At 44.0% G+C, this 19888-nt stretch overlaps 1 protein-coding gene across 1 annotated transcript in view; it reads left to right on the forward strand.

Moving 5' to 3' along the window:
* The window catches only part of ADAMTS2 (ADAM metallopeptidase with thrombospondin type 1 motif 2), a 258738-nt gene that overhangs the window by 171587 nt on the left and 67263 nt on the right, over window positions 1-19888 (forward strand). Inside the window, exon 4 of the mRNA XM_073355401.2 lies at window positions 11438-11640. Coding sequence (XP_073211502.1) covers window positions 11438-11640 — 203 coding nt within the window. The remainder of the gene's footprint in view (window positions 1-11437; window positions 11641-19888) is intronic.

The following is a 19888-nucleotide window of genomic DNA, read 5'->3' on the forward strand; positions in this document are numbered from 1 at the left end:
AAGCTTCTTTTTTGTGTTTAAGATCAGCAAGGATTTCACTGTTAAGCCAAGCTGGTCGCCTGCCATATTTACTATTCATTCTACACATCGGGATGGTTTGTCCCTGTAACCTCAATAAGGATTCTTTAAAATACAGCCAGCTCTCCTGGACTCCTTTCCCCCTCATGTTATTCTCCCAGGGGATCCTGCCCATCAGTCCCCGGAGGGAGTCAAAGTCTGCTTTTCTGAAGTCCAGGGTCCATATTCTGCAGCTCTCCTTTCTTCCCTGTGTCAGGATCCTGAACCCGACCATCTCATGGTCACTGCCTCCCAGGTTCCCATCCACTTTAGCTTCCCCTACTAATTCTTCCCAGTTTGTGAGCAGCAGGTCAAGAAGAGCTCTGCCGCTAGTTGGTTCCTCCAGCACTTGCACCAGGAAATTGTCCCCTACACTTTCCAAAAACTTCCTGGATTGTCTGTGCACCGCTGTATTGCTCTCCCAGCAATGATTGAAGTCTCCCATGAGAACCAGGGCCTGCGATCTAGTAATTTCTGTGAGTTGCTGAAAGAAAGCCTCGTCCACCTCATCCCCCTGCTCCGGTGGTCTATAGCAGACTCCCACCATGACATCACCCTTGTTGCTCACACTTCTAAACTTAATCCAGAGACACTCAGGTTTTTCTGCAGTTTCATACTTGGGCTCTGAGCAGTAATACTGCTCTCTTACATACAGTGCAACTCCCCCACCTTTTCTGCCCTACCTGTCCTTCCTGAACAGTTTATATCCATCCATGACAGTACTCCAGTCATCGGAGTTATCCCACCAAGTCTCGTTATTCCAATCACATCATAATTCCTTGACTGTGCCAGGGCTTCCAGTTCTCCCTGCTTGTTTCCCAGGCTTCTTTATACACTAAGTAGAATTCAGAATGCAGTGAATGTATCAAGCCCTGAGGCAACCTTCTGCTTTTACCTTAATATCATCTATATTTCTCTAATAGCTATAGACTTGTCTAGCCTTTTACCCTCAGCTAGGCTTAGTAACACTTGGGATAGTTTAATGACATGTTTTTAATATTTCAAGGTTTGCTATTGGTTATATCAGTGCAGTCAAGTAAACCATTCGAATAGTTTGCCGATATCCTTGTCTCATATTAAAAAGTCATTAGCAGAAGAATCTGACTGGAAAAAAAAATATTTGTGTGATCTAACAAGTGACATTTCCCCCATTTGGATCATATCTCATTAAAATACAAAGTTCTTTCACTTAAGGTTTTATTATATTTATGCTTAAATGGAAGAATTTTTCATATTTTGATCATTTGACTTTATACATTCACTTTCCAGATTCTTCATTTTACTTTCTAGAGCAAGGGCCCAATTCTCACTTATCCTAAGGCAACTTTACAGGGCTCTGGAGGTGTAAAGGGGCCTCAAAGGGAGTATAAATATAATTTATGGCCTTTAAAGGATGGTTTGCGCTGCCAGAGCAGTGTAAAGTTTCCCTATGTAAATGAGCATCAGGCCTATATAACTTTGTTTTTTGATGCAGTGGTTGGGTATGACTTCACTCCTTTAAGATAGTACTGCTTACCATGCATTTAGGAACTATCTGGTACCAGTATATCTTGTTTCATAGAAAAATTACCTCAATTTGATTACATAGCAAGCCATTCTAAAAGATGGAGGAATTGTACCTCCATCTTCTACAAGGAATTCAGACATCACTGAAGCTGACCTGGACACCAATAATAAATAATCTTGTATGCATGTTCTGAAATTACCATGATGCCACTGGAAGATTGATAGGGGCAGAGAGGGAAATAAAAAATAAATTATATTTACAGTTGGCAGCCACAGTACCCTATGGCTTTGTGAGCCCATAGATATCAAGGCTATGCTAATCTTAGCTTTTTTTAAAAAACTACATCTTTAGCACTTTTCATTGCAGAGATCACCTTGAAAATTTTTCACTTTAATTTTTCCTGAAACTGGTGTGTTAGTCACAGTCCCAGGGCCTAGACTTGGTGGCTTGAGAAGAGCACATGGCTGTGGTTTGCATTAATTTTTTTGTTGGAGGTAGTGGACTATCGCTGGGATAGTGCTATACACTTTTTTCCCCACTCTTTTACGTTTGTATTATTTTAACCTTAATTTCATGATCTCCCTCCTCCAGAGTCACTCCACAGGTGTTTTGAGTATCCACACATTGCTTTTTCCTTTCATTATTTCTCTCCTTCCCTGATACACACTCATATGTGATGCATTTTGAAAGCCTCACTTCTTAGCTGTTGCCTGTAGGGTCCAAATTTCACAGCCACGCAGCCTAATAAAACAAAGCAATATTTATATCAGTTTGCCTTTTGTAGCACCTGACAGATTCTGAGTTCCAAATTTTCTTTGTTTGTATAAATATATATAAAAAAGACTTTGGCAATGTTTTCAAGACGCCTTGGGAATAAACCTCATATTAATTTGCTAGAGAACAGAATGATTTTACTTTCCAGACTTTTCTGAAATCATTTTGTATTCTAAAAACTCTCTGCTTCCCTAGAATTAGTTTCTTGCAGTCATATGGACAGTAGCTTTACTCATCTTCAACTACTCTTGTTATTAGAGAAAGTTAGCAATAAGGACATTATCAAACCACTAGTAATATTAGAGCTTATGACTGCTCTGATTCAAATTCTACTATCAAAACTATCCAAGAGTATTATACATTACAACATCAGTGTAAAGATTGAACTCATGATGTGATATGCATATCCCTTTCCTGTTGCTAAACTCATGTTATAGCTTTGTTCTGACTGTTGCTTTCGGGACACAATATTCTGTAGAATTATAACAAGCTGATTGAGAACACATAAGAAAGTCGGGACACATGCATTTTTTTCCCTATTAAAATTGTAAGTGTTTTTTTCTGTTCCCTTTTCAAAAATTGAAGACAGGTCATTATTTACGAAGCATTGCATAGTTAAAAGATCCTTTTGCTTGGCAGCAGCTCGTTGTATAGGAGGAACAGGCGTTGATCATATGGTCATATGGGTCATTGTAAAATATGATCAGATTTCTATTTATTTGTATTGTATTTAACATTTAAAAGTTTAGTTGAGTGATTTTCAGTTTATGATCATCTAGTTAGGACTTCTTTCCTCTTAAAATGTATTGTATAGTTCAGCTTTTGAAACGTTAACTAAACATAAGCAGAATATTTTGTTCTATGAGCAGAGCTAAAATGCATTTATAAAGTAAATGTTTGCTTATAACCTTTGTTATTTTTCAAAGGTGCTTCTAATCAGCTCTGGTGTATCATGTGAATTTCTTTGCTTATTTTCCAGTGGTAGGGAACTGTATGTTTTGATTACTTGCAGGATTTTTTATGTTTGTTTGTTTGCACTGTAATGAAATTTCATTTTCCCTTGCTGCAAAATACATGGTTTATAAAAAGAGCATTGATGCATCAGATTAAACTGTTGTAATTCAAGTCTTGTACCATGGCTTGGCATTTCATTCCATTACAATAGCAAATGAGGTTGTTGCACATGTCATTTAAAATGCTAGGGGTCACCTGTCTCAGTCATTAAATGTGCTAATTCTCTGTAATTTACTCATGCTTTGCAGTATGGACTGAACATTCAAGTGTCTCATGGGCAGAAGTTAACTTTACTGGACTAGCCCTGAACCCAGTGGTGAGCTGGAGCCTGTTTGCACCAGTTCGCTAGAACCGGTTGTTAAATTTAGAAGCCCTTTTAGAACCGGTTGTTCCGCGAGGGACAACCGGTTCTAAAAGGGCTTCTAAATTTAACCAGGCAAAAGTGGCGCCTTAGGCGCTGACTCCATGGGTGCTCCAGCCCTGGAGCACCCAAGGGGAAAATTTGGTGGGTGCAGAGCACCCACCGGCAGCTCCCTGCCCTGGCCCCAGCTCGCCTCCGCCTCCTCCTCTGAACGCACCGCCCCACTCTGCTTCTCCACCCCTGCCCCCAGGCTTCCCGCGAATCAGCTGTTCACGCGGGAAGCCGGGGCGGGCTGAGAAGTAGGCGGCAGCTTCACACTTAGGCCCAGGGAGGCGGAGGTGAGCTGGGGCGGGGGAGCACGAGGAGGGCCGCTCGCGCTGCAGCAGATAACCGGGGCGAGGGGGGCACAAAGGGGAACCGCTCCCTGCCCCAGTTCACCTCGGTCTGAGTGGGAAGCCGCCGCCTGCTTCTCAGCCCTCCCCGGCTTCCCGCCGAACAGCTGATTCGCAGGAAGCTGGCGGGGGGTTGGAGAAGCAGAGCAGGGTGGTGCATTCAGAGGTAGAGCAAAGGTGAGGTGAGCTGGGGCCGGGCGCGGGGCAGGGAGCTACCAGTGGGTGCTCTGCACCCACCAAATTTTCTCCGTGGGTGCTCCAGCCCTGGAGCACCCACAGAGTTGGCACCTAAAGGCGCCACTTTTGATGTGATCAGTGGGGGGAGCGGCCCCTGCTCCTCCCCAGCTACGCTTCCCCGCCCCTAGGAGCTAGAGGGACCTGCCGAATGCAGGACTCCCCACCTCGCCCCCTGGCACATCCCTCTGGCTCTTAAGGGCGGGGTGGGCACCCACTATGGTGGCCCATGAGACCCTCCTGCCTGGTTCTGGGGGCAGTCAGGGAACAGGGGTGGATGGGGCAGAGGTCCTGGGGGGGCATCAAGGAATGCGGGGGTTGGATGGGGCAGGAGTCCTAGGGGGGACAGGGGGGCAATGACCCCCCCCTGGGGTAAGGAGGGAACCTGTTGTTAAGATTTTGGCAGCTCATCACTGCCTGAACCACAGTTTAAGAGCATGTGGGGGGGGGAAATTGTGGGACAATCCTGATTCCAAGAGCAGAACCTGAGCAAAAAGGCACTGTGGGTGAGAGTTATATGGGGATTCATAGGGACGGAATCCTTTCTTCCATCTGCAAGTAGGTTCTGGGCCACACACACAGTTCTAGGGTGGTGTTATGCAGGAGATCAGACAGTGATCACAGTGGTCCCTTCTGGCCTTACCTATGAAAAAATGAAAATAAAGAATTTACACAGAAAGTGAAAAAATAAAACTGCCACCATAATTGTTTAATTGCTCTTGATTTGTGGACTATAGGGCAACAGTCACAATCCTACGTCCAAGCACGTGCTTAAGTGCTGTCTTGCTTGGGAATACTTTTCTGATCAGGGCCTTAAGGTTGTAGCATTTTACTAGTACACAGAGTAGGATTTCTTTTCCCTTTTGTCAAGGTTCCTTCCCCACTCTGAACTCTAGGGTACGGATGTGGGACCTGCATGAAAGACCCCCTAAGCTTATTTTTACCAGCTTAGGTTAAAAACTTCCCCAAGGTACAAACTCTGCCTTGTCCTTGAACAGTATACTGCCACCACCAAGCGTTTTAAACAAAGAACAGGGAAAGAGACCACTTGGAGACGTCTTCCCCCAAAATATGCCCCCCAAGCCCTACACCCCTTTCCTGGGGAAGGCTTGATAATAATCCTCACCAATTGGTACAGGTGAACACAGACCCAAACCCTTGGATCTTAAGAACAATGAAAAATCAATCAGGTTCTTAAAAGAAGAATTTTAATTAAAGAAAAGGTAAAAGAATCACCTCTGTAAAATCAGGATGGTAAATACCTTACAGGGTAATCAGATTCAAAACATAGAGAATCCCTCTAGGCAAAACCTTAAATTACAAAAAGACACGAAAACAGGAATATACATTTCCTCCAGCACAGCTTATTTTACCAGCCATTAACAAAAGAAAATCAAATGCATTGTCTAGCTAGATTACTTACTAACTTAACAGGAGTTGGAAGGCTTGCATTTCTGATCTGTTCTCAGCAAAAGCATCGCCCAGACAGACAGAACCCTTTGTCTGTGTGCCCCCCGCCCCCGGCTCCAGATTTGAAAGTATCTTGTCCCCTCATTGGTCATTTTGGGTCAGGTGCCAGCAAGGTTACCTTAACTTCTTAACCCTTTATAGGTGAAAGCGTTTTGCCTCTAGCCAGGAGGAATTTTATAGCACTGTATACAGAAAGGTGGTAAACCTTCCCTTTATGTTTAGGACACTTTCAATTTGCTTTCACCTTTCTTCCATTTTAATTCACCTTGTTGGATTTGTCCTGTTTTCTTCTGAATGATATATAGCATAAGGGTCCAAATGCAAACCACGCTATGAAAAAGGAATTAATGAATTATGAAGAGGCTGTTGTGGTTAAGTAGGAGTTTAAAGAAGAAAACACAGACAGAGGGCATTAAAAACAAAATAGAAAGTGGGAAGGAGGATGGTAGAGCAGACCTATAAAAACACATAGAAAAGTTAGAGATTTAAAAAAGAATAATGATTAGCAATTGAGCCAGACACATTGCAACTATATGCTGAGCTAGCAAAAATAAAAAGCCATTGGGCTATTTAAAATTGAGTGTAGAGAAATTACCCTATATCACAGGATAAAGAGCAAAAGTTAACTGCTGCTTTTGTCTGTCTTTACAAAGGAGGCAGGTTGCAGTCTCATTGATTTGATGTTCAGTTCCCCAGGGAGGACAGATGAGAATTTATGTAACATACAATTAACAGACTTAATTTGGAGATCAGTTGCTCATGGGTAGCATGCAAGTAATAGGGATGATTATAAAAATGTTAGGTGCAATTTTAAAAGGCTTGACTTAGAAGAAGTAGCTAGAGGGTTGTGCAAGTTAAGCATCTATCAAGGGTACCTGATTATGGTACTTTGCCTTCTCCCAGTCCAGCAGTAAACATGAGTCAGCTTGCTCAGCAACAGTGCAGATCTGCAATTTATAGCAACTCGGTGGAAGTGACAGGAAACCTAACTAAGGGGTTTCTTCAGGAGCATGCCTGTAAATACTAGCCATCAGATCCACTGAGTCAGAAATGCTGATCTTTGTGGCTTGTTGTTTCACGAGTGGCATCTTGCACCATGTTACTGATGTTCTTATTACTAAGTTGTTGGCAGAGGAAAACGAGCTGCATTTTTAAAAGTCAGTTGGACAATCAGAATGTGAAACTTACCATGCAATTTATTTTTTAAATGTATAAGGGGGAAGGGGAGTTGGATAAGGGGAAGAGGGTCCCGGGGTGCAGTCAGGGGACAGGGAGCAGGAAGTGGTTGGATAGGCTTGGGAGTCCTGGGGGGGCCTGTCATGGGGAGGGGTGTATGGATAGGGGTCAGGAAACAGGGAGCGTGGGGGGGATGATAGGGGTTGGAGTTCCAGGGAGGGGTGGTTAGGGATGTGGGGTCCTGGGAGGGGGCAGTCAGGGGACAAGGAGCAGGGGGGGTTAGATGGGTCGGGGATTCAGAGGAGGGCAGTCAGGGGGTGGGAAGTGGGAGTGAGCAGGTAGGGGGCAGGTGCCAGGCTGTTTGGGAGGCACAGCCTTCCCTACCCTGCCTTCCATACAGTTTTGGAACCCTGATGTGGCCCTCGGGCCAAAAAGTTTGCCCACCGCTCGTCTATATAGATATCTATTGTCCTTTCAAGCCCTTAAAAGGCCATGGCAGGTGGGGGGGGGGGGGGGGGGAGAGTGGGCTGCCCATCCTGTCACACCTCCTAGAAGTCATTATTTTATTTTGATTTAGACACATAAATGGAAAAAAACAGACACCACTCCCAAGGACAGGATCACAGTCCATAAAAACAACAGCAACAACAGAGCAGAGACTGATCTGCCAGTGCCACTGTCAAAACTGCCTGTCATCAATGACATCAACACAATCTCCCTAACTCGGATCACGTCAAAGCATTCAGCCCCCCAGAGATCCAGTCTCCCTTGCCCTGCCAAGCACTGGAAAGAGAAACCATTTCTCAATATCATATATCAGTAGCCTTTGTTTTGCCATTTTTATTATACTTATCTGTGTGCAAAGTAAACAGGACATGACTTGTAGCAATTGCCAAGCTAGTCTAGCTTTTCTAAAAAGCTTATAAGATTTACTGTCAAATTTCACAGTGACAACAGTTTGCCGTAATAGAGAACAAAAATATGGTTGCCACAAGATTTCGTAGTAAATCTCATGAGGTTTTGAGTGATTGCTAAATAATTGCTTCTCGTTGCTATAAAAGATTAACACTAAAATTTTCGTGTGGGAATGCCCTACAAAATCGGGCTGCAATAGGCTGTTTGACAGATTTTCAAACCCTGGTGAAGAATTCCCTTTAGGATTGCTAGTCTAGGGTTGTTTACCTGTCATCCTGAAACTGTCAACTGGGATTATAGCGAAGAAATAATTTTCAAGTTGAGCCGTGGATTCTGACCAACTTAATTTCCGAAAACTTCAAGCTGCCCCAAGAGTTGGAGCCAATGGGAGCCTGCAGAAAGTAGAATATGATTACTGCATTCATTAGCTACATTTAAGGCTGTCTTTATCATAGGAAGAACTACTGTTTGGAGCAGCGGAGGAAAGAAGGGGTACTGAAACAGGGATTCTCCCCTTCTGTTTGTGTCATCAACCTGTTGCATCTTGTTATTAACCAAGATTGTAAACTCTTTGGTGGCAGGGCTTGTGCTTTTTACTATGTGGTTGTATGCCTACTGCAATGGGGTTCTTGTTCATAGATCTTTAAGGCCAGAAGGGACCATTAGATCATCTAGTATCTCCTGTATAATAGAAGGAAAAGAATTTCATCCAGTTATTCCTGTATTGAGACCAGTAACTTGTGTTTGACTAATTCTGGAAAGACAAGGTGGGTGAGGTAGTATCTTTTATTGGTCCAACTGCTGTTGGTGAAAGAGACAAGCTTTCAAGCTTACACAGAGCTCTTCTTTGGGTGGTCTGGGAAAGATACTCGCAGATAAATACAAGGATGGAAAAGATCAGGGGTTAACACATGTTACAAGAGACCATTTAAGGTGAAGTGGGCAGCTAACACCTCTACAATTGTAGAATAAAGGAGATTTAGTAGGTTACAAATTGTTGTAATGAGGCGTAAAACGAATGTCTTGAGCCCATGATTTTTGATAACTAGTACAGTTATGAATTTAAGCTCCCAGGTTTATCTTTTGAATGTGTTGTACAAGTTGCCTTTGAGGACGAGGACTGAGAGGTCAGAAATAGAGTGATCGTTTTGTGAAAAGTGTTTGACCGTGGTGAAATGGTGTTTTTATCTTTTACCATTTTTCTGTGCGAGTTCATTCAAGAACCTGGTTGTTGTTTGGTTTCTCCCAAGTAATTGTTACTGGGGCCTTTTGATACACTGGATGAGCTACAGCACATGTTGTGATAAGCATGTGTAGGACCTATGGCGCAGCTGCTGTTGCCTGACCCCGGTTGGGGTTTGGTGGGGGAAATTTTTGCTTTTTATTATGCATCATGCAGGTTCTGGAGCGGTTGAGGAGAGAGTATGTGCTACTCACTTCCTGGGTTCGTCAGTAATCTCCCTGGATTTTAGGGAGATTACTGATGAGCCCAGGAAGATGAGTAACACATACCACCTCCTCATCCGCCCTGGAGCCTGCATGGGGCATATCCTAAAAGCTCAGGTTCTTCTTCTAGAAGAGAGAAGAAGAGAAGAACTTTTGAATTTTCCCGTGGGATGGCTTCAGGTCTGCAGAGTGGCGACATGGCTGCGGCGGCCCCGGTTGGCCCAGGGCTCCTTGGCTGTGGGGGAGGTGTGGATATGGGAGGGGGTGTGGGGATAGGCAGAAGGGGTGGAGCTGGGGGCTAGCCTCCCCAAAGTGGGGCTCCACCCGCCACCCATGACTATGGATCTTGAAAGATTTGTTGGGGGGGTATTGATCATCATAGCAGTGGCAATATTTCTGCAGGTTTTGCATGCGTTGTTATGGTCCGGTCTGGTGCCTTTTGAGTTGGTCTGTCCTGGACTGTGCGGAGCTTGTGTCCAATGATGAGTCTGGCAAAGTTGGTGGTTTGTTTGAAGGCCAGGAGAAGGAATCGTCCAATCTTAATTAGAAGACGTCAAGTGATGGAGAATTAAGTGTAGGGTTAAGTGCCAATAATTTGTTTTCAAGCAAATTATTATCAATAATTTGTTTAAGTGGACCCAGATCATCCATTAACTGCAGCCCAGCCCTCCCCCTTTTTTTAAATAATGGGAAATATTGGAAACAAATAAATAACAATAATAATGTTACCTAACTTTCCACCTGGGAGATTGTGCTTGTATTTACAGTAATTCAATATGACAAGTCAAGCTGGGCACAAAGGATGAAAAGTTGTTGTAAAAAAATCTTGAATATATTTCTCATTGTATTTCTTTATTATGTAAAATGTCCATGAGTTGTAGAAAACGTATCCACATCATTGCTTTTCAGATAGATTTACATTTCTATGAATAGATCTAATATCTCTCTGCTGGCAGTGGTTTGTTTATCCTCACATGGCTTAATGCAGAAAGCTTACATGGGTAATTGCATTTGCAATGAAATTGATACTAGAACTGGAGAATCTGAATAATAAAAGGAAGGCGTATGGGCACAAATCCTCAAAAATATTTAGGCACCTAATTCCCATTAGAAGATCTGGACCATTATCATATTTGCCGTTAGGGACAGCACCCCAGCACAAGACAGCTGAATGGTCTCTTTATTCCAGAAACTTCTAACAACAAGGATTGTACTTCAAACAGGCACATGGTATATCAACATAGTAGTATGCTCTAGCACCGTCTTTTATATTTGTTGTTGTTATGTATTTATATTGTGGTAGGTATAGGTACCGGCTTCCTCTGGGTCCCGGGAGTATTCAAACCCCCCTTCCCCCCGGGCTCTGCCACCACCCGCCTCATTCCCTGAAGTCCCCACCCCACCCCACCTCTTCCTGTCCCGCTCTGCCGCTGCCCCGCCTCTTCCTGCCCATTTGCGCCCCCTTTCCTGAGCACACCCCGTCCGCACTCCTCCCTCTCCCTCCCAGTGCCTCCTTCACGTTGCAGAACAGCTGTTTGCTATGGGCAGGAGGCACTGGGAAGGAGCAGGAGGAGTTGATCGGCAGGGCCGCCAGCGGATGGGAGGTGTTGGGGGTGACAGGGAGCTGGCGCCAGTAGGTGCTAAGCACCCACTAATTTTTTTCCATGTGTGCTCCAGCACTGGAGCATCCACAGAGTCGGCGTCAATGGTGGTAGGGTCTATAGGCCTCAGCCCCGTTGTCTTCGGAATTGTAAGAAAGAGATGGTCCCTGCGCCGAAGAGCATACAGTCTAAGTATATGCTAATATACATATATGGCAATATACAACTGGATGCCACAAAGATATGGGGAGAGGATTCACATTTGTTGCAGTGTGGATATACTGTAGGCCAGATTTTTCTCCTTGTTACACCCGTTTAAATGCAGAATAATGCTAATGAAGTTACTTACACTGGTATAATGTTGGAGTAAGAGAGGAAGCTGCGCCTCTCTCTCTCTCTCTTTTTAAACCATATTTTGTCTTTTCAATGAGGATTAAAACAATCACATCTTGATATGCTGCTGATGGCCTATTTTTTTATTTAATTTCAGCAGCTGACCTGAGTAATCTGGATAACTTTGTCAGTATGCTGAGCCTCATTGAAGACCATGTAAACAGCTCAAGAAAGAGGTATCGGAGGCATGCGACTGATGATGACTACAACATTGAAGTTCTCCTGGGAGTTGATGACTCAGTTGTGCAGTTCCATGGAAAAGAACATGTACAGAAGTACCTTCTGACCCTGATGAATATCGTAAGTAACTTACTGCTACCTGCACTGAGGACTGAAAATGAAATTAGATTAAATTTACTTCACTTTAGCCGTTTGAATAGGACATGATAGATATTTTCAATACAGGAAATAACATAAAAATTCAGGCTGCTTCTACATAGGTATGTACTAAACTGGGAGGAGTGGTAGATACGCTGGAGGGGAGGGATAGGATACAGAAGGACCTAGACCAATTGGAAGATTGGGCCAAAAGGAATCTGATGAGGTTCAATAAGGATAAGTGCAGGGTCCTGCACTTAGGACGGAAGAACCCAATGCACAGCTACAGACTAGGGACCGAATGGCTAGGCAGCAGTTCTGCGGAAAAGGACCTAGGGGTGACAGTGGACGAGAAGCTGGATATGAGTCAGCAGTGTGCCCTTGTTGCCAAGAAGGCCAATGGCATTTTGGGATGTATAAGTAGGGGCATAGCGAGCAGATCGAGGGACGTGATCGTTCCCCTCTATTCGACATTGGTGAGGCCTCATCTGGAGTACTGTGTCCAGTTTTGGGCCCCACACTTCAAGAAGGATGTGGATAAATTGGAGAGAGTCCAGCGAAGGGCAACAAAAATGATTAGGGGACTGGAACACATGAGTTATGAGGAGAGGCTGAGGGAGCTGGGATTGTATAGCCTGCAGAAGAGAAGAATGAGGGGGGATTTGATAGCTGCTTTCAACTACCTGAAAGGGGGTTCCAAAGAGGATGGCTCTAGACTGTTCTCAATGGTAGCAGATGACAGAACGAGGAGTAATGGTCTCAAGTTGCAGTGGGGGAGGTTTAGATTGGATATTAGGAAAAACTTTTTCACTAAGAGGGTGGTGAAACACTGGAATGCGTTACCTAGGGAGGTGGTAGAATCTCCTTCCTTAGAGGTTTTTAAGGTCAGGCTTGACAAAGCCCTGGCTGGGATGATTTAACTGGGAATTGGTCCTGCTTTGAGCAGGGGGTTGGACTAGATGACCTTCTGGGGTCCCTTCCAACCCTGATATTCTATGATTCTATGATTCTATAAAAAATAAAAAAGTGGGGGCCGGGAACAGTACTGTCAGTGGGACCATTCACATGCTTCAAGTTAAGCTTGTGCTTCAGTGTCATGCTGGACCCAAGCCTAGAGTCATGGAAATGTATTTGGAATTCTGCGTCTAGCACTGAAAAGCAGTCATCATGCTTTAGGATGTATGTTCCCTTACCCCATGTTCCCCACAGACACACTAGATATTATGAGCTATGTTCTAATAAAGATTAGAAACGTTGATTGGCTTGCAAACTTTTTTAAATTATTTGATTCAGTCTTTTGATACCTTGACAATCACCCAACCATTGGACCAGACTTTCTTCACTCTGCATTTAAATATGTACAGTAAGCTACTTAGTCTTCTGAAATTGATATAATTTTTGCTCCATTGTTGGCATGTCTGGGTTTGCCTAATTAAATATGTAATCTTTTAGATCCCATCAGTGTAATAGACTCTGTATGGTTGTGTTGTAGGATAGCCAGGTGTCTGTTTTTTGACTGGAACACCTGGTCGAAAAGGGACCCAGCGGCTCTGGTCAGGACCACTGACCGGGCTGTTAAAAGTCCAGTTGGTACGGGGCTGGCAGGCTCCCTACCGGCTCCGTGTGGCTCCCCAGAAGCAGCGACATGTCCCTGTGGCCCCAAGGCTGAGAGACAGCCAGGGAACCACAGCCAATGGGAGCTGAAGGGGCAGCGGCTGTGGGCAGAGGCAGTGTGCAGTACCGCCTGGCCGCGACTCCACCTAGGAGCCAACGGACATGCCGGCTGCTTCCGGGAGCTGCCTGAGATAAGCGCCGGCTGCTTCTGGGAACTGCCTGAGATAAGCGCCGCCTGCATCCCTTCCTGCACTCAAGGCCCTGAGCCCCATCCCGCACCCAAACTCCCTCCCAGAGCCCGTACCCCCTCCCACGCCCCTGCCCCAGCCCTGAGTACCCTCCCTCACCCAAATTCCCTCCTGGAGCCCACACCCCAATCCCCTGCCTCAGCATGGTAAAAATGAGTGAATGAGTGAGAGCAAGCAACAGAGGAAGGAGGATGGAGTGAGCGGGGCAGGGTCTCGGACAAGGAGGGCAGGGGCAGGGGTAGGGCCTCGGGGAAGGGGTGGGGCAAGGGTGTTCAGTTTTGTGCGATTAGCAAGTTGACAACCCTATGTGGTAGTGATAAAGATAGACACAAGTCTCCATTAAATATAATAGAGTAGAATTTAACAGAAGACACTGCCATATTTAGTCTTTGACTGAAAGATTTTGACTGGTAGGGGTTTAGACTGACCTCTAGAGGCTGGATGTCTTGCCAGATGACCTTTCAGCACTTTGCAGAATGTGGAAGTTGAAATGTGAACGGAAGTCCAAAATACTGGGAATATTTCTGCCTGGAGCATAATTTTTAAAAATGTTGTTTGATTATGAGACACTTATCTCTGCATGAAGTTTTAAACTGACTGTCCAGATATATAACACTAATCTGACAATGTCATCTGTAATTTTTAGACACTCCTAGTATATTTTTCCAGTGACATCATGGGACCTCCAACATCTGTCCCGCATCATGCAGTCTTTCTTTCTGCACATTATAGATGTTTAAGGAGCTGCTTATTCTGTTTTCTAGTCTGATTTTGGTGGTCTCTAAAAGACCCCCGCCAGTATCCCATTGTGTGATTTATCAGTTAGAACAGTGATCCATAAGCATTCCAGGTCCTGCACTTCTGAATTGGGTGATAACTAAGCAGGGAGTGATAGTAATGATTGGCTATCTTTCTGAAAAAATATGCTTCATCTCAACCATAACATGATGCAGGAAGTGGTGGGTGGGGTCCTCTGCTTTTCTTTGCAGGAAATTAGACTAGATAATCCCAGTGGTCCCTTCTGGCATTAAAATCTATGAATCTCTGTTATGGCTGCTCTCCCCTTAATTATATTACTCCTGGTGGAATTCTGCACCATTGTGCATGCGAAGAATGTATGTCCCCCACATATTTCTGTGCTTTCCTGCAGAAAAATGGCTTTCTGACGGGGAAGGAAAGGGAAGCCACAAGAGTGGTCATGAGACCCGCCCTAGCAGTATGTTCCGGGTGCCCAGGGCAACCAGCAGAGAGGTAGATCACTGTGGGGCAGGGGCAGGACTGGGGAAGACCCGGCTGGTGGCTTCTATCCTGCGCCAGGCTCAGCTGCTAGTTCCGGCTGGGCTGGGGAGGACAGGACTTCATCTTCCCCTGCCTGGCATCTGGGACTGTCTCAGACCCACCCCCGGATTTCTCCCCTGTCTGTAAGTAGCTCTGCAAACTCTTCCCCCAACCCTGTGCTTACAGCACCCATCGCCCTTTAGCTGCAGAGGGAGGGATCACTGTACAAGGAGCTGCTTTCCAATTTGCGCATCCCGACCCATCATACCCAGATCATCCTGCCGAGCCTCATCCCCCACACACGCAAAACCCTCCCTGATGAGCCCCACTCCCCCTGCAGCTGGACCACCCCGACGAGCCACCTGTACCTGGATTCCCACCCTATTGAGCCACAACCAGCTGCACCTAGATCCCCACCCCACTGAGCTCTGCTCCCCCAGCATCTGGACCCCCCACAAAGCCCTCCACACCAAGACCCTCCTGCTGAGCTCTATTCCCCCCTCACCCAGACCCCCTCACTGGGCCCCAACCACCTTCACCTGGATCCCCCTGCAAAGTCCCATTGCCATTGCACCCAGAACCCCACAACAAGCCCCTGTGCATCCAGATCCCCCCCGCAACCAGATACCCAGTGAGCCGCCTATAGCCAGTTGCCCCACACAGAACCCCCTTAACTTTTAAAAAAAATTAAAAGCGGTTTAGTGGTGTTGTATATTAAATCTAGTGATTAAAAACTAATTTTTATTCCATTCTAGTTTTCCTTTCAGGCATAACTTACACACACCTGTTCCCCATGTGCATTCCCACATTCTTGCATGGTCTGATTTCCTTATCTGCAGTCCTTATTTAATGCTGCCATTCACCCTTATTATTCCTACATACTTCCCACAAGAAGTAACCATGACTGAAACCTTCAGGCTCTATCAAGACAGCTTCTAGATATTGCAAAGTGGGGATAGTCTAAATGAATATATACAGGAAAATACAGAATCATAGAAGTTAGAAAAGAACTGCTTGGTCCCCTTTTCCATCTCCCTGCCAGTGCTGGATTTTTCTGTCAGCATTTTCTGCAGGGTTCTGTCCAATGTGTAGCTAAGAATACTTCTAAGGTGCCACAAGGACTCCTCGTTATTGTTACAATTCCTTAAACAGACTCTTCAATAGCTAATAGATTGTTCTGTCAGGGAACTTTTCCTGAGAACCAGCCTAAATATTTTCTTAGCTCATCTTTATTCCATTTTTCTTGGTCACAGCTCTTTAGACCACCCCAGAAACTGATTTCCTGCTTGATATTTACCAGGGGCTGCAGAGCACCACTGAAAACATGTGTGGGCAGGAGACTGATTTGCCCCACCACCACCTAACCTTCGTCTTCCCCTCTTAGGCGCCCCTCCTCTCGACCCATGAGCCCCTCCACATATCCCCTCCAAATCTGAGTGAGTGGCATTGCGACTTGGTGCATGAGGTTTGGCCCAGCGAAAAAGTGGGAGTTGGGCTGTGGCCCAGGTGCCACCAACCCCCAGTTCTGCGGCCTATGACATTTAAATGCCACCCTTTAAATACCATGCAGGTCCACCCTTATTTATAATTTAGCCAAGATACCCATAATTAGTTGCTTTATTTCTTTAATTCAACCCCTCCACCCCCCAAAATAATTCTGTTAATACCTTCTCAGAAAAGGCAAGAGACAGCATACTAAATGCTCTGGCCACACCTGATATGGTCAAAAAAGTGACTGAAGGGTGAAGAGAAAGTAGATGCTGCCAAACTATTTGATTGGGTGATAGACTCCAAAGGAAAGGTAATAAGTGAAAGCAAATATACAGTAGAACAATACTCTTAGAGAATTTAGGAGGAGAAATGTATTTATGCAGAGTGCCATTAATGTATGCTGCAATGCAAACTGCAATGTACTGTAAAAAATTAGCAGAAATATGGCATTAAAATATAGACCGTCCTTAAGAGGGAAGGACAGGATGAAAAACTAGACAAATGTGTGGACCCTGGAATTTGTCTCTGTTTGTATAAGAAAGGAAGACTGATGGCTTTCAAATAATATAAGGAGTTGGACCCAAAATAACATAACAGATTTGGGCTCAGTCCTAATCCCACTGAAGTCAGTGGGAGTTTTGCCATTAACTTTACTGGGAGAAGGACCAAACTACTGATGTTTAAACAGAAAGGACTGGATACAGAACAAATCAGGAAATGCAGCAATTGAGAATTTGGCAGAAAATATCCTTTAGACAAAAACATTTCATTCCACAAGCAATAGAAACATCGCATAGAATAAATTTACCCAAACAACCATTCAGAACAAAAAAACAGCTAAACCATGCCTAGGTTGTGTCTATACTAAAATTTTTATTCACATTTCCCATTGCAGTGCTGTCCCAGGGCCCCACCATCTATAGTATCAATGGCAGGAGTTCTGGAGTATATTAACGTGGTGTCGTCAAATCTAGATCAGCACAGGTGTAGATGACATGGCGGTTGAAATGCTGGTGGCTGATATTTTCAAACAGGGGGAATAAAAATGTAATCTGACCCTGATAAAAAAATGAATACAAAAAAATAAGACAGACCAAACAACCTGTCCCTTGCTCAGTGATATCTCAAGTGTGGGCATTATTTACTTATTATGTTTTTCAAATAAAGAGACATAAAGATACTCTGCCATCAATATCAATGAGAAAACAACCCAGTGAAATAGAACATCGTGTGAAACTAAAGATGTGAAACAAGGCAGAAAGCATGTATTGAAAAACATATAACAATTTAACAAGCCCTTAGGACAGTCCCTTCCACGGGTCATGTAAGTGCATACACACATTTAGAGTTATGAATATATGTGGTGTTAGCTTCCTCCAATAACAAGCTATAAAGTATGAACTAAAGACCAATGTGAGTTGGGTGGAAGTGTTTACTATAAGACAACAGGACGATTGAAGAAGTTAAAACCCATGGCTTACAAAATAATCAGTGCAGTTGAATTCTCCACGATTAACTGATTCCTGAAGTCTAAATCCCTGTGATAACTCAACCTTACCATAAACATGGAAAGAAGGGACCCCAAACAAGGTTACTTTTCCCTTTTTTGTTAGGTTATACCTTATGCAAAGGGCATTAGCAGAAGGGTGTCCAACCTTTCTTGTGAGGTTGCGTGGGGCCCCCAATGCCAACCCAATCAACCAATATTTTTTCAAGCCCAGTGTAATGACTTATTCAGTAAATCTGTTTTACGCTGGCGAAGTGACAGATCAGTATCGACACCTAAAAGTCCATAAAGGGAGGAAAAACCAGGGGTTGGGGTGTCTGGAATGACCTGAACAGCTACTTTGATTTTTTTCCCAATAATTTGGAAATGAAGTCACGGTCCGGCCATAACTAATGGTGATAAATGCCAGACGATTTTTCACACTTTGGGCTACCGCTAGTCATAGCCTGGCTAAGCTCTGAGAGTTTCAACAGAGTGGAGAAGGCCATTTGCCACCTCATTTTCAGGCTCGAAACATTTCCACATACAAAATCTCTTGTTTCCATTAACACCTTGGTACCGCCCCACAAAATAATTTAAGCCTTTTCAGTGCAGTCTTTTAAGCAAATACTGCAGTTTTCACTTTATAGAGCCCCTCGGTAGCAGCCTGGTACCCTTGCCATTTCTCCTGTACACAGTAGTGTGGTTTCTACCATGTAGGACATTCTCTTGCAAGATGCAATCTGTACCTCAAAAGACTGAGTCCACATATCGGTGACACAAGTTAACTTCAGATTTATTGTTGTAGCAGTTGTGCTGTTGTATACATCAGTATGTAATATTGCTATTTATGATGGGGCACCTGACTCCGTGAAAGAAAGCAGAAGTGATTGAATAGTATCTTGAAATATCTTCTTACTATATAGTCTAGATAAGGGTGTGGACGATACTCTCATTTCTCAAGTGAAGACTACAAATGTCAGAGATTCTATTAATCCATCTCCTTTTGCCATGTTTTCTCTATGTCTTGGGGAGGTGTTTAAAGTACACTAGGCAAAACTGATTGTCTGGAGAGTCTTATTGTTTATTGTGAAATAGAAATTACATACTACATAAAAATAAGGGAAGAAGAATTGAGTGTTTAATCATTAAACTGTAATGGTTTTGACATTGATGACACCCAGAAAGTGCCATTTGTGCCAAGGGGTCTCAAACCATGTCATAATTTGATTACAAAATGTTTTCAAGGTTTAAGCCGTGCTTCCACTGCCCATTTCTGCTGACCATGCAAGGGGGGTAATCTATCCTTAAAAATGTAGTCTCAGTAGCCATTTTTCTGAACTGGACTTTGATTTTTGGTGATAAGGAGAGTTTCAATCTCTAGATCCAATTCATCCACACTCCAGTTTTGAATGTGGGTTCACATCCAAAACTGAAGATACTGTTTTCTGGATGAGATGCAGCCCAAGATGGCAGAAATCTAGTTAAAATATCTGATTTCTACCATTCAAGACTGCTGAAGTCTCAGGAGATCAGGTAACCTGGTGAGATTTTTCAACATATCAGCTCTTAATGGTCATTGCCACCCATCCTGAACCTCTGGGTTAAGTCTCAAGCTCACCTCAGAACTTGACCCTACTCTCAACACCATCTCAAAATTGCCATGGAGGGTATTTTATAGCTAGGTTCCAAATATTTGTAGATTTACACAATCTGTCTCCTGGGATTTAATAGATAAGTAGCATATCTGATTTCTCCTGCACAGAGCCTTTGTCTCTCATGAATACTCTCACAAAGTAGTTTTTCAATTTCTGTGTAACTTCTGTGTCTTTTGTCACAATTATTATATCCTTGCCCATTGAGGTCCTATTTTCTCTCTTTACCCTAATGTATTTATCTAATTCCCCATGCTGAAACCTCACTTCAGGCATCTCATTCTGTGATGTTGGCATGTCTGCTTATTACAGCTTTTTGGGAAGAATTTGAGTGAAATCTGCATACATTGCTGATTTCAGCCTTTATGAAATGTTAGGAGCCTAAGTCCTATTGACTTACAGTGAGACTTAGGCTCCTACGGGTGAGATTTTTAAAGGTATTTGGGTGCCTAACATTG

This window comes from Lepidochelys kempii, chromosome 8 (assembly GCF_965140285.1).
Source record: "Lepidochelys kempii isolate rLepKem1 chromosome 8, rLepKem1.hap1, whole genome shotgun sequence".
NCBI classification, from domain to species: Eukaryota; Metazoa; Chordata; order Testudines; family Cheloniidae; genus Lepidochelys; species Lepidochelys kempii.